Source organism: Lonchura striata, chromosome Z, assembly GCF_046129695.1.
Source record: "Lonchura striata isolate bLonStr1 chromosome Z, bLonStr1.mat, whole genome shotgun sequence".
Classification (NCBI taxonomy): Eukaryota; Metazoa; Chordata; class Aves; order Passeriformes; family Estrildidae; genus Lonchura; species Lonchura striata.
In genome coordinates, this window is record NC_134642.1 from 37,222,840 (window position 1) to 37,236,848 (window position 14,009).

Sequence of the window (14,009 nt, forward strand, 5' to 3'; positions counted from 1 at the left end):
AAGCAGGCTGCAGATACCAGATCTTGTGCTCTCCTGAGAACATTTTAAGTATATGGTCTATAATAGGTGACTTGGCTCTTAAGTATATGGGACACAGATTTCAATTAAAGCAAAACTGAGCTGAAGTTCAAGACATGCTGAACAGCATTGTAAGAATAACTGATCCACGGGCAGTGAAAGTGACTGCTGGCCATTTTCAGCAGTGCTATTCCAGACCTGCTCAAACCTCTTTCCTGTCAAATTACTGGGTTCAATGCAGTTCTGAGCCTAATAAAAAGCTAGAAAACAGTTGTTGTGATAGAGAAGTCATACACTGATAGCTTTCACCTAAAGAGACTGAAACAAGGCAGCTAATGAAGATGAGACAGCAGGCATTCTAGATGCAAATCTAGTTAACAGGATGAAAATAGCTAACATATGAAAACTGAAAGGTAAGTTAAGATAAAAGTAATCATGAAACAGCAGTGTTCACTAAGACACTGCAGATTTCATAAGTCCCTATTAATGTCTAGGACATAACAGACATCCTAAGGGAGAGAAAAATCATCTGAACGGCACTGGTTGCAAACAGCAGATACATGTTATGCAAACTACTCATCCTTCATTAACTGTATTTGGCTGCTTAAAATTACAAAAATGACACAGATAATATTTACTAAGCAACAGTGTATGGTTAAAACAAAAGTTAAAAACCACATTCCATAGAGCAGAGTAACTTCATATTTGAAACATGCATTTGACAAAAGACTAAGAATTCAATTGTGACTTAAATGCAAAATTCTGTTTTTGAAGATTTGAAGCTACTTCACTGAAATAACAAGAGATGGATCTGCACTTGTCCCCTTATCATAGAGGTCAGTTTGTGATGTCATTAAATACTCTCTAGGATAACTTTTAGAGAGTAGAATTAAATTAACCTTACTAAAGGATGAGAGAGGAAAGACTTGTTAGAGAAATGCTAAAACAGTAAACCAGCTGTTAATCAACCATAACCCAAGCTGCAATGACAGATCATAAAGTTCACAACTGCTAAATTTCAAGTTTGGCTGCGATTCTGCTTCTAAAAGGAAAAGAACATACGAGAGTAGGGACACAGAACACCTGTTGCTGGAACATTTTACATCACTGACCTCTCTTAGTTATTCTTCCAGCACTACCTATCACATTTGTGATAAGAAAACATCCAAATAACAAAAACAACATTATCCGTTTCCTCTTCCTTCTTTGTTATTACATAGACATCAACTGATATTTTGGAATAATATAAACAAAGACTTAGTTATATCTTAAAACACAGGGTATTTTTAAAGATCATTCTGCTCAGGTGTATTTCCAGAGAATATAAAACTTTTTAAAGACTTCCTAAATTCCCAAACTTTTTTTCACTTTTAGGTAATGTATTAATGTTGGAATTTCTGTTACTATCAATATTTATGCTGTTCAGTACATTCATTCAATATACTGCTGATAACATGTAAGAGCCTTGACTTAATAACTGTATTTTCCAAATATGCCAAATAATGTGGCAAAGGATCTACAAGAAAGACAAAGATAGTGTTGATCACACACTGTACCTCAACCTTATCTAGAATGGCAAGGAGTACATGCAATGGAATGGGAGTGATCATTCAGGAACAGTTGTGGCATATTTAAAGTTCTAGGCAACATACAGCCATAAATGAAAAAACATAGCTTGTGCAAGAAAATAGCACAATATCAATTCTGATGAAAGCTTTGTGTATATACTTTTAAAACAGTGAAAGGTTGATATAAATTAACTACTTAGTCTGAAATTCATTAAAATTGAAATTATCTGTAATGCAAACTTGAAAATTACTGCAGTTCCACAGAGAGGATAATTGCTTTTCTATGTTTGTCTTTTCTTTTAATACAATTTTGCTCTAATCGCATGAAATATTGGGAAGTTGAAGCACTGAGAATATCAGAATTCCCATATATGAGAATCAACGCACAACATTTATTCTAGTTAAAAAAAATAGACTCAAATAAACACCTGCTTTAGCTAAGTCTCTAGGCTAGTGTTATTCATTCATATACTTACAGTTAACTACCAACGTACTGACAGAACTGACAACTTTCTTACGTCCTTTTGCAATTAAAAGCCAGTAAATGCTTAACAACCTGTAAAAGCCCCAAAATATTATTATTCCTCTGTAATCCCACAATAATGAAATTACTTATTTAAAACTAAGACCAAAAAAAAAAAAAAAAATCCACCAACAAAATACCCCGGCCATAACTTGAAAAAAAAGGAAAGAGTATAGTATTACATGTTTCCACAAGCCATCATCTGGAATATTTTCAAGGAAAATAAAATTAAGTGAGCTACTGAGATTTGTATGCATCTACAAACAATTGCATAAGTGGGCAAGAACTTATACAAGTTAAGAGGACTTTTCAGACCTATTACATAACTGTTGTGTCCAGGCTGTGGCCCATTTCAGTGTGCCAGCTGACCAGCTTCTGTTTCTCTCATATAGGAGTCTGATGGAACTATGTCATTTTCTTGTGTAGTTTTTCCTGCGTTCAACATTGTGTCCTTGAACAGTGATACAAAACTCACTGAGACTCCCTGCTGGTAACCCGTATATCTGCAGTCTGAAGTAATAAATTTACAAATAGCCTAATAACTGCACATTGGAATATATTATCATCAAAACCTACTTATAGGATTTTTTAAAATGTATAGCATATGCATATTATACATGGGTGACATATGCCATGCATAAGTCACCCATGTATAAGAAACACATCACCTCTCAAAATATTTCATTTACAATAGCAATTCTAAGAGCCTTCATTTGAATTACTGTTTAATTCAGACTACTACTACGCTCTTAGTTACCTGAAATCAAAAGAAACTGTCACATATATATAAAGACTATCCCTAAGTGAGTATTTGCGCTATAGCAGGTTAATATCAAAAGAAATATGGATTTAAAATATTTGAAAAGCATTTACTTAACACATATTTAAAATGTGTTATTTTCATTTGACACAAGGCCACTTGCAAATTTTGCTTTTTAATTTCATTATGCATCATGAAAACACCTGTTTCAACATGCCACCCAGAAAATACCATTTTCTTTCCTTACTTGCAAGTGGCAACCTTTCAGCTAAAGAGACAGACAGTGTAAATGCTCCAGGAATCAGATAAAATACAGTCTACAATTTGCAAATACTCATTTATTTTCTTTATGAATGACTGTTTTCTCTAGAGGAAGTATAAATGTTATCTAGAGCCATACAACACAGAATTAGGGTCTAATAGTACATTGACATCCCTCATGTGCTCTCCTGTGTCCTCCCTCAGCCTCAAACCTTGCCATTTAGTGTGTCCCAAGGACACACATGCTTCACATGCTTCAACCATTATTTTCAGCACCTTCCAAACTCCTGGAGTATTATTGAAAACCCTTAAATCTTTTCTTGCAAGCATCTTCAAAAAAACTGATTTTGGCAAGTGGTTCTGGCAACCATGCTCTGGCAACCCGGTTTGGAGTACACAGAACCTCTCCCATAGAAATACTCATCCTATGAGTAGAGAAGTCTTTGTTTAAGAGACAACTGCTTTACTGTTCTGTGTGATGTCCAACACAGGTTAAAACCAGCAAAAAAAAAAGATGTTCAGCTTTCCTTCATAGCTGTTAAGCACATCCCTGGTATCATCTTCCCACATCCTACAGGATGACCCTCTAAAGGGTCCCTTTTTGGTGCTTATTGTCAGGTGTATACTCCTCCACACGTGCAGGTTGTGGCAGTTCCTCTTCTTAATGTGAGGATTAGATTGCAACTTGTAGATACACACATAGCATCAATATTTCCTCTTAAAAGTTCCAGAGCAGTCACTGTTACTTAAGGTAATTTATTCTTACATCAATGTCTAATAAAATTTTTAGGACAAAACTAATAGGACTCTATGGCAGAGCTTGTCTTCGCTGTATACAAGATCAGCAGTGCACTCTCAGGATAAAATACAAAGAGTAGACACTTGCACCTTTTCATCTTATATGCAATATTCTAAAGCTTTTCATTTCTCCTCTTATGGGTCTAGATGGTCTTGTTAAATTATGTGAGAGTGTAATATGTCAAGGTCTATGAACATCAAAGCACATTAATGCATAATGTCAAGAATGTAAAAACTGGGTACAGACAGGTTGCCTGCCTTGTAAAAAGAGTGTTTCAGGACTGGGAGATTTCATTCTAATTTTTTTTGTTTAAAACTATAAACATTCATATCAAAAATTTCTATATACCAGAGCCACATAAAGCTAGACTGGGCTTTGTCTCACCATCTTGCTTGAGAGAAGACCTTACAAACAGTTAGCTTATTCACACGAACACAACACAACTCCAGATATAAAATCATTGCAAAAGTATTGTACCTTGAAAATCCACTCACTACATTTTCAACAGTAATACAGCATGAAATTACATCTTAATTATTTATTGTCACTGAATAACATAAAGCTATAAGAAACATCTGGCTACATCTGATCATAGATTAATTTAGCCCTGTATTCAGAGTCTGGTCATTACAGTTAATTCCCTTCATTTCATCTTACTATCCACAGCTGTCATATAGAAGGTATTATAATGCCTATTGCACTTCCTATCTGTTTATGAGTGCTTCTAAACATGAATTTTCTTATCCCTTTTTAAACTTGCCTCCATGTCCTCCTGTGAAAACACATTCCAGAATAAATCTGAGCAGCACACAATTTTCTTTTTTTTTTTATTAGTTCTAAACCTAACTATACCCACTTTCAATAAATACCTTTTAATTTGGAAGAGGTTTTCCAAAACAACAGTTCCAGATTCAGCTCACGTACCATCTTGGACAAACTTTGATCACATACTCCTCTACTTAGACCTCTCTTCCCTAGAATAAAGACTGCCAGTCTTTTGGTCTGACCTGAGAAGCCCATAATCTTCAAAGTTCAAGTTTTCTTATAATTATTATTGTTTTCTTGGCTTGTAACATAAACCATGTTTTTACACAGACTCTTCAACAGTTTCATATTTCAGCCAGTATTTCACTAAGTGCAAATCTGTTGCCTTGAACAGAAAAGTCAGCTTTACAAATTCAAGAAATACTGTTCCTCAACACCTAAGGGTCAAATATAAATACTGGAATTAATATAAAAAAGTTAGCATGACAGATAGATACAGTTGTAACATTTAATGACATCCATAATTCATTCTATGCAAAATGTTGAAAAAACAATATTAAATGAAAAAATCTGGTTTCTAGAATGCTTGGTACAAATTGAATTTACTCAAAATTCAGAAAACCTGTTTCCTTTAAGCATAAACCACTAAAAGTTTCTATTATATCTGCTGACACAGACCATTTCTTTCTTGAGATTTAAACTCTCTGCCTTGACACATAAGTACTCTAATATTACTTCTATATAAAATAGAAACTATAATATATAAATAAATATATATTATATAATATCTAAATAAATATATCAATAAATAAAATATATAAAATCTCCGAGAATACTGTATCAAAGCAATCTTACAGAAGGTATTTTTCCTGATTCAAAAATTACTACCAAAGAGAAGTCAGCAACTCACATGACATTGGTTAAAATAGCTGGTGTAATTCCAGCAACTGCTGTCAATTAGAATCATTAAAGTTAGAAAAGATGCTGAAGATCATTGAGTTCAACCATTAACCTAAAACTGCCAGATACCCCACAAATACATATACCTAATCACTTCCAGGAATGGTAATTCCACCCCTTCCCCTGGGCAGCCTGTTCCAATGCCTGATCACTCTTTCATTAAGAATTTTTTTCTAATTTCCAACTAAACCTACCTTGGTACAACTTGAGGCCCATTTCCTCTTGCCCTGTCTCTTGAGAAGGAGAAGAGACAGACTGGCACCTGGTCACACCCTCCTTTCAGGGCATTGTAGAGAGTGTTAAGGTCCCCCCCACCCCGTGCCTCTTCTTCTCCAGGCTTAAGTCTGGTTCTCTCAGCTGCTCCTCACTGGACTTGTGCTCCAAATTTACTAATGGAACCTATATTTGCAAAAGTGTGCTACTCACTAACTCAACTCACCTTCACACAACATGGTTAATGAAAATAACATGAAGGCTTTCATTTATCTCTTTGAATTGATTATGTTTTTGAAGCTGAGCTGGTATTGCCATGATCAGATGACCTTCCCTACTCAGCCTTTTTAGTTCTGTAGGCTTGCTGTGGGTCAGCAGTGCCCAGGCAGTCCCGAGGACAAACCCCATCCCAACAAACCCCATCCCAGAGCACCGAGCACAGCCCGGAGAGGGGATGGTCCTCCTGGGCTCAGCCTTGGGGTGGCCTCACCTGGGGCCTGCTGGGCCCTGCAGGTGGAGAAGGATGGGAAGGTCCTTCTGTGCATCCTGGGGAGGGAAACAGAGCTGGAACCTTCTGTGAGGAGCACCTGAAGTATTTGGGCTTGTTCCCTTTGGAGAAAAGGAGGCTGAGGTTTGACCTCACTGCTCTCCACAGCTTCATGAGGAGGGGAAGGGCACAGGGAGGTGCTGAGCTCTTCTTCCTGGCATCCAGGGACAGGGATGGGAATGGTTCAGAGCTGTGCCAGGGCAAGTTCAGACAGGACACTAGGAGGCATTTCTTTATTCTTTATTCAGCTCCGTATGATGAAATACTCATTAAACTTTGGAGACATTTTAGTTTCTGGTATTATTAAACTTCACAGACACAGAATACTACATTCAAGCCCAATGGGGCAAATTAAGCAATACAAATTGTTTGTTTCACAGGACATATCCAAATCCTGGAAAAACCTGTCACTAACATGAGGCAAAATGCAATCAGTTTGAAATACTTTTCTTCTAATGTCAGCCAAGTAGTGTCTGTGAAAATGCAATTATACAGCCATTTATAGTTGCATTTATCTGGTTTTCTCTTACTTGTCCAGACCATTTTAATTCACAGCAATTCAAGTATCAGGAATGCACTAACTGCATTTTTGGTACATCAGTTAGTGGACTTGATAAGACAGGAGAAAAATCAGACTATCTTCAACATTTATAGTATCTTAATTTGTTTTTCAGTATCCACAAAGTCATCAACCTAATAAAGAAACCCTGCTAATGTCTAACTACATTCAAAATACAAACAAACTGTCTAAAGTACTAATTCTAACATTTAATAATAATTCCTATTATGGAAGTAGTACCTCTGTGCCTAAAATCTGGAACAATACAGTTTGCTTAAGTGCATTTTTAAAACTTAATTTCTTCATAAAGCACAATGTAGCATTCAGGCTTTTCTCCTTCTGACACGGTCTTATCAGAAACTGTACATTTTCCCCTAAAATAATATTTTTATGTAGCCATGTGTTAAACCAGGAAGTCAGTCCCTTTTAGGGGAAAAAGAAAACAAACCATGTTGTTTAAAGTAATTGGTAACTGAAGTCTTCTTTTTACAACGGACCACTCTACAGATACATTAGTAGGGAAAATCAATCCTTACTGTCACTCTAGAGTAAAGGATATTGCATATCTGAAACATCAGTAAAAAAATAATTTATGAACCTGCTATTGACAGCAGCAGTAACTTAATTAATGCAGATGCCAAGTGAAATTTTTGCCACTTGATTCTAATCAAATGATTAGAATCAAATGGCAAAGATCAAGACTGAAGCCACAAAAAAAAAATCTAAAAGTCTCTTTGACACTTGTCAAACAACATCCATTAATATTAAGTTACACATGAAGTGAAACTTACAATTTAAATTCTCAATCGTCCTACTGAATTCAGTTACATTGAGTTTATCCACAGGAACTATTCTACTCCAAAGGAATACTGGGTAAAGAACTAAAATAATACAAACAAAATACATTTATTATCTAGAGGCAAAACAAATATAATATTTGCTTCCAGATCTCACTATATTAAGTAGTTACTAAAGATTAGAAAGAATGATATTTAAAGCAAATTAAGGCACAGTAAAACACAAGAGCTAAACAAGCCTTTCAAAAAACTGTGTCAAAGATAGACCTCAATACTTACCCATCATTAGAACATGTCAAAAATTCTTCCTTTATCTTTGGATGCCAGCAGCCTGAATTGAGCATTGCTGTGTGACCCTAAAGAAATAAACACAGAGGTCTTACAGGGACTTGTAAGCTATCACAAAATTTTTACAACTTTTACTCCAAATCCTTCAAGTGGAATCACATGAAAGCTGAGGCACAAATTTTTACCCATCTGACTGACATCAGGATGATTTAACAGATTGTATGTACTCTATCCATCCTTGCTTGTTTTCATCTCTGAATTAGAAAAATCCTGACATTCTTCTACTGTTTTTTTTTTTGTTTGTTTGTTTGTTTTCTTTCAGCATATAGCATCAAATCAGACTTCTTTTTCTCTTGAGAGAATTGTAATGCAAAGAAAGGATGAAACAACAGGCATCACTACAGTGTCACTCAAACTTTTTCAAGCTACAGAAGAATAACAGAATTAACGGTAACAATCAGGGTGGCACAATACACCAATGTCAATCTACACTAGACAAAGATCCTGTTGGAGAAAACTGAGGAAACAGAATTTTAGAATCAAGAGGGATTCAACCTCAGATGAGTTTTTCATAAAATACTGAAGTTGCAAATTGACTAGCCAGTTGTTTTCCTTTAAGACAAAAAACCAGAAGGTGAATGTTTTATGCAAAGTAAGCAACTGCCATTATGATGACTATGAACATAACTACATTACTGGACTATGTATTGTCCAGTTGGCTTTACTTCTTTGAAATACAGACACATGCTCATTGACTACGTTCAAAGAAAAATTTGGAAACTACTCCTGCAATGCTGCAATGACTTCAGTTTGTTTTAAGCACAAATAAGGAGAGAAATACTAAAAAGGTAATGAGGCAATATAACTAATATTTTAGCATTTTGACTGTTGGACTACAGTATACTGGAATTCTAGACATTTACAAGAGAAAGAAAATCTAAATTATTTTTAAGCAAACTAGAACTAAAGCAGATGTTATTTGATGGTTTTATATATGTATCACCAGCCAAAAGAAATAGTCATCTGACAAGAACAGCTTTAGGCAAAACAGCATTTAGCTTAGTTATTTGGCAACATACTTTACAAGAAATAAGTAAATCAATTTTATCATTGGTCTGAGCTTCAGATTTTATCATTACTTTTTAGTTTTAAGCTATTTTAAAAACTGACCTAAATTTAAATCATCTAGGCAAATAGAAGCATTGTGTCAGAGTTTGTGAAAATGCAAGGGCAAGCAAAGTGGTCAAAACACAACCAACTGTGGTTGAAGCACTTCAGAACTATGAATGAACCCTTCTTCATTTGCATTTTTAACTACCATTAAAAATATACACAATTTTGCTTATTAGTCTTACACTCACACCATGCAAGGAAACAACCTCCAGCCCCTGCCTTGAAACCTCCAGCCCCTGACTTTACCTTTGTGTTTGTCATATCCACGATGTACTGGTCTCCCTTTATGCATTCCATTACCGGGAAACCATCTCTGTCAAGAACTTTTGCCTGAGAGTTACCAGAGACAACCAGAATAACATCTCCTGTGCTGCTATACTGTAAAGACTTGATTTGGTGACTGTAAAGAAAGTTTAAAAAAAAAAAAAAAATTCAATTAACGTTCCTGTAAACTTACATGAAAACAAAAGTGTCAATGGTGAGAAACAGACCTATATACACTCCTATACCAAAGAGGCAGGGGACAGAAAATCTTTTACTAATGGAATGAAGTTTTTTATTCCACTCTCTGTGTGCATATGTGTGACATGTTTCTTTTAACCACACATAACTTATCAAACACGTAAAATGTCATTTCTGGCAAACATATTTCTTTAAGAATGCTATTTTAACTCCCATGGAAAAATAGTATGTGTCAGATTTAATTACCTAGAGATGAAAATTCTTTCTCATCTTCCCAAAAGTAAAATGTAGAATTACAGTAATCTGTAAATTACTATAAAAGCATGTTGTAATCATACATAAAACTTCACTGTACCTCACATACTAGGATATTAGTCACAGGTCAGCATTCTTGCATCTTTTTTTATGGTTAGGGTTTTAATTTCATAAAACTTTAAGACAAAGTTAAATAATACCATCAGTCCTGGAAACATGACAATAGATAACCATTGGTCTAGTTTACTATGTCTACGTAACCGTTTATTTGTTTTAACAGTGTTCTCACATACATGTTCCATTGATTAATAAAATCTGCGGCAGAAACCATGGAGTAATAATATTGAGATGACGAAGATGAATTGCAAGTGCAAAGCTGATTGATGAATGAAAAGCCCAATTCCAGCTTCAGCATATTCTCTCAGCATTTTGCATTATGAACAAATTTCACAGCTCTTGCTGTATCTGAAGCAGATATCTTTGATCCCCTATAATTTATTAAAAGGATAGCAAAGAATGTAAAGCAGTCTATCCACTTCACACCTTCCAGAATTTATATCCCAGCACATTAATAGAACGTGCACAGTAACATTATATTAATACTTCACCTCTGCCTCTAGATTAATCTCAAGTACAGGACCAGAACACATTTGCCAGCTAGATTTGGATTTTCATTGCATCCAAAGTATTCACGAAGAAATATCTTCCCATTGCTTAAGAACATTACTATGTGCATTCAAATCCTAGCACCTTTCAAGAAACTACTTTTTAACATTAGTTCCCATTAGTGAAGTTAACACTCAGATGACCAAAAAAGCCAACTGTGCAACTTATAACTTAATCATTTCAGTTCTTATACAGTAGTGACTTCATGTAATTTTCTCAGCGGTAGCTATTATCTGTAAAATCTGTCCTCAAACCATGAGTTACTACATGAAACACTTAAAATATTGTAATACTTACTTTAAAAGTTCTGCATTGATCATAGTAATGTAAACTAAGCTTAAATTTCTTATTGAAAAATGTTTGGAAAAACTGATTACATTACAATTAAAAAGCTAAAAATTGCTTCAAGCACCCTATTATGTAATACCAACTGGCAGCCAAATTGGACTGAATATTATAAGCTGATCTTTAATAGAAAGGAGACATTCAAATCTGAAAATTTCCAAAATACAACACAGTCAATATCTTAATAAACATTCTGATTCTCAAGAGCAAAAATTAATACTTTCTCAGAAAAGAAGATGGCCAGCTACATTAAGCTCAGAGGAAACACTGTAAGAAATTACAGGAATCTCACAAGAGAAATAATATCTAAAGCTAGAATATTCTCTCCAGGCAGCTGACAAACCTAGACTAAAGAATACATCCGATTCAGATTTTGCAGAATAAACACCCTAGGAATTAAATTTTTTTTCTCAGTTGTACTTCCAAATTATCTTGTCCAATCATATGATTCCTACAAAATATTCCTGAGCCCCATCTGAGTACTGTATACAGAATGAAGTACTTACTGGGTTATATTTCTCATACTCTAATGCTGAAATTGGCAAAAGAAAACAGCCAACACTTCCAAAGCACAGGCTCATATTTTGCACTTATAACTGTTGAAATGTAAGAATAAAAATTAAACATTTAAAAACAAGACTAAAATGTGTTTTCACTTGATGCATGTCTCATGCATGAAAAGGATCTGGCCACTAGGTAATAACACGCAGCTCAGAAGTAAAATCTGATTTCTGAAAGAATCCACAATATATAAAGGTCCATAGGGTCTTCTGAAAAAAAAACTATTTTCAGACACAAAAATACTGAAAATCAAACTGCAGGTACTAATACTATTAACACCACACTGTTCTTAATTCAAACAATGTCATCTCATTGCTTCTTAGTAGTTCTGTATCAGCATGCCTGAACAAAGTTTTCTTCTGTCTTAAAATTTCTCCCAGTAAGGAAAAGCAACTGATTTTACAGCAACTAGCACAATGGAACATAACCAATAATTTATCAGATCAGTCATGTGAAAACATTAGCTTTAGAGAAAAGATTTCCATTAGCTTTACCTAAAGAAAAAAGTCTCAAACCCATACCTTCTTGACTGTGAAATGTGATTTTTAAAATCATGTCTCAAAAATTACTTCTATAAGTAGAGTATTTGCAAAGTCCCTGAAGTTACCACTTTTCTGATATTTACTGGAACATGGCCAAAAGTGAGGCTTTGCAAAGGCAGTTCTTTAAGAAAATATTTTTGATTCTTATTAATGCTATAGCAAAAGTCTTGGGAAACTTATAAAAACAATTCCTGTTAATAGCATTAATCTGAGTCATTTTGGTTTAAAACTGCCAAATGTGCACAGTACTTTATACCAGGACCTGCAAAACAGAGCTATACATGGGTAGAATCATGACACACGAATATTTTCTACATAACAACTTTGCCTAACACTTGCTTTTGGCTTCAACACCAAGGTATGGCTTGAAAATACTAGCTTTGTGTCAGGCTGTTTTTCTTAACTTTACATCACAAATCCAAGGAGAAATTAACAGAGTAACCTGATATTATGCTACAAAATGGAGCCTTGACAATACAGAATTGATCTCAGGCTCCTTCATTTTTAAAATGAAATTAAATTTATTGCTTCAGATCTGGATTTCTGCTAACACCTAATGTTTCCATACCAGAACTCCTCAGAATTCTTTGAAATTCAAGTCTGTGAATGCTAATAGTCCTTCAATAATAAACTTCATAGTGAAAAAAGTAATATAAGAACATATATACACCTGGACACAAGTTATATAATATTCCACAAAGTATTCACCAGCTTGTCTCAATGTCAGCATAAAAGAACTTGAAGTTGAATCTTTTTACCAGAGAGATATACAGTTCCAGTTTTATGTTTAGAAAAAGATACAGAAGTTATATTCGAATAACTTTTTTAAACCCCCAAAATTAGTTCTTGAGACTTGCATCATAAGTGTAATTTCCAAACATCACACTAGTCAAGTCTATTTTTAATATTACTTTATGTTTATATTTTTACTACTTTATTTATACATTAAGGTATCCAAATCACAATAATTTCACCAAGAACATTTATATAAAATAATAAGTATTATTGTAATAATACTTATAACAAGTATTTTAAGTGCATATTTTACCATTAGTTTTTTCCTAAAAGGACCTTACCAATTAATCTGCAAACTATCCCTGAAATAGAACATTAACATATAGCCTACTTGTGGTTTTTATACAATATTTATATTTTACACCATTATTAGCAAGTACTACTAAATCTGAATGCACTCCTATGCTAAACTTGAAAATGCTTCATTAAAATAATTTTCTACTGTGGAAGGAAAGACTGTCATCTTTTTCTGCTCAGTTACGCCAGAGGAAGGACAATACCAATGATATCCTGCTAACTAATCATCTAAATGAAACTCATGCCAGAAAAGTCTGAATGTCACTTCACATGTGAAAACATTTGTTTATTTATTTATTTATTTATTTATTTATTTATTTATTCTTAAGTGGCATGTTTTCAAAGTAAATGTAAAATGTGTCAACCTATTACAAGAAGTCAAGGTCTGTAAAAGAGATTGGAACTGCATAATGCATTAAAGCACACTTTTTATTTTTCTGATTTTCCAGACTTCAGAACAACAGTAGAATCCTTTTCTATTTTGCTCCTGTTATGGTTAACAGTCCTAACGTCTCCTCATCTTTCATTATCTAGATTTTTGGCACATCTGTAGTCAGTTATATGCACTCTAACCTTCCAAACTGATCAAAACTCAGCTGTAGCTTTTTAAGATAGTAATGATTAAAAATAGACATTCTAAGTACTACTTACTCTGTGTATAATAAATTTCAATCCCCTTTTGAATCACACCAAAGTACCTTATAAACTGTACCACATAAGCCAGATCAGAAAGTACCTTGCTAAAACTACTGTATTTTATTTTATGTGACATATTTTTCAGAAAGTTCCGTGTATACTACTGTGGAAGGAGTTCTGTATTCCAGTTCTCTGGAATAATTAAATGAACTCACTTTA

General features: G+C 34.2%; 1 protein-coding gene across 2 annotated transcripts in view; it reads right to left on the reverse strand.

Annotated features, from left to right (window-relative positions):
- The window catches only part of WDR70 (WD repeat domain 70), a 126,891-nt gene that overhangs the window by 73,408 nt on the left and 39,474 nt on the right, over positions 1-14,009 (reverse strand). For both annotated transcript variants that reach the window (XM_021551634.3, XM_021551628.3), the window contains exons 8-9: positions 9,478-9,631; positions 8,050-8,126 (exon numbers count right to left, since the gene is read on the reverse strand). In XM_021551634.3, the coding sequence (XP_021407309.2) occupies positions 8,050-8,126; positions 9,478-9,631 (231 nt within the window). The remainder of the gene's footprint in view (positions 1-8,049; positions 8,127-9,477; positions 9,632-14,009) is intronic.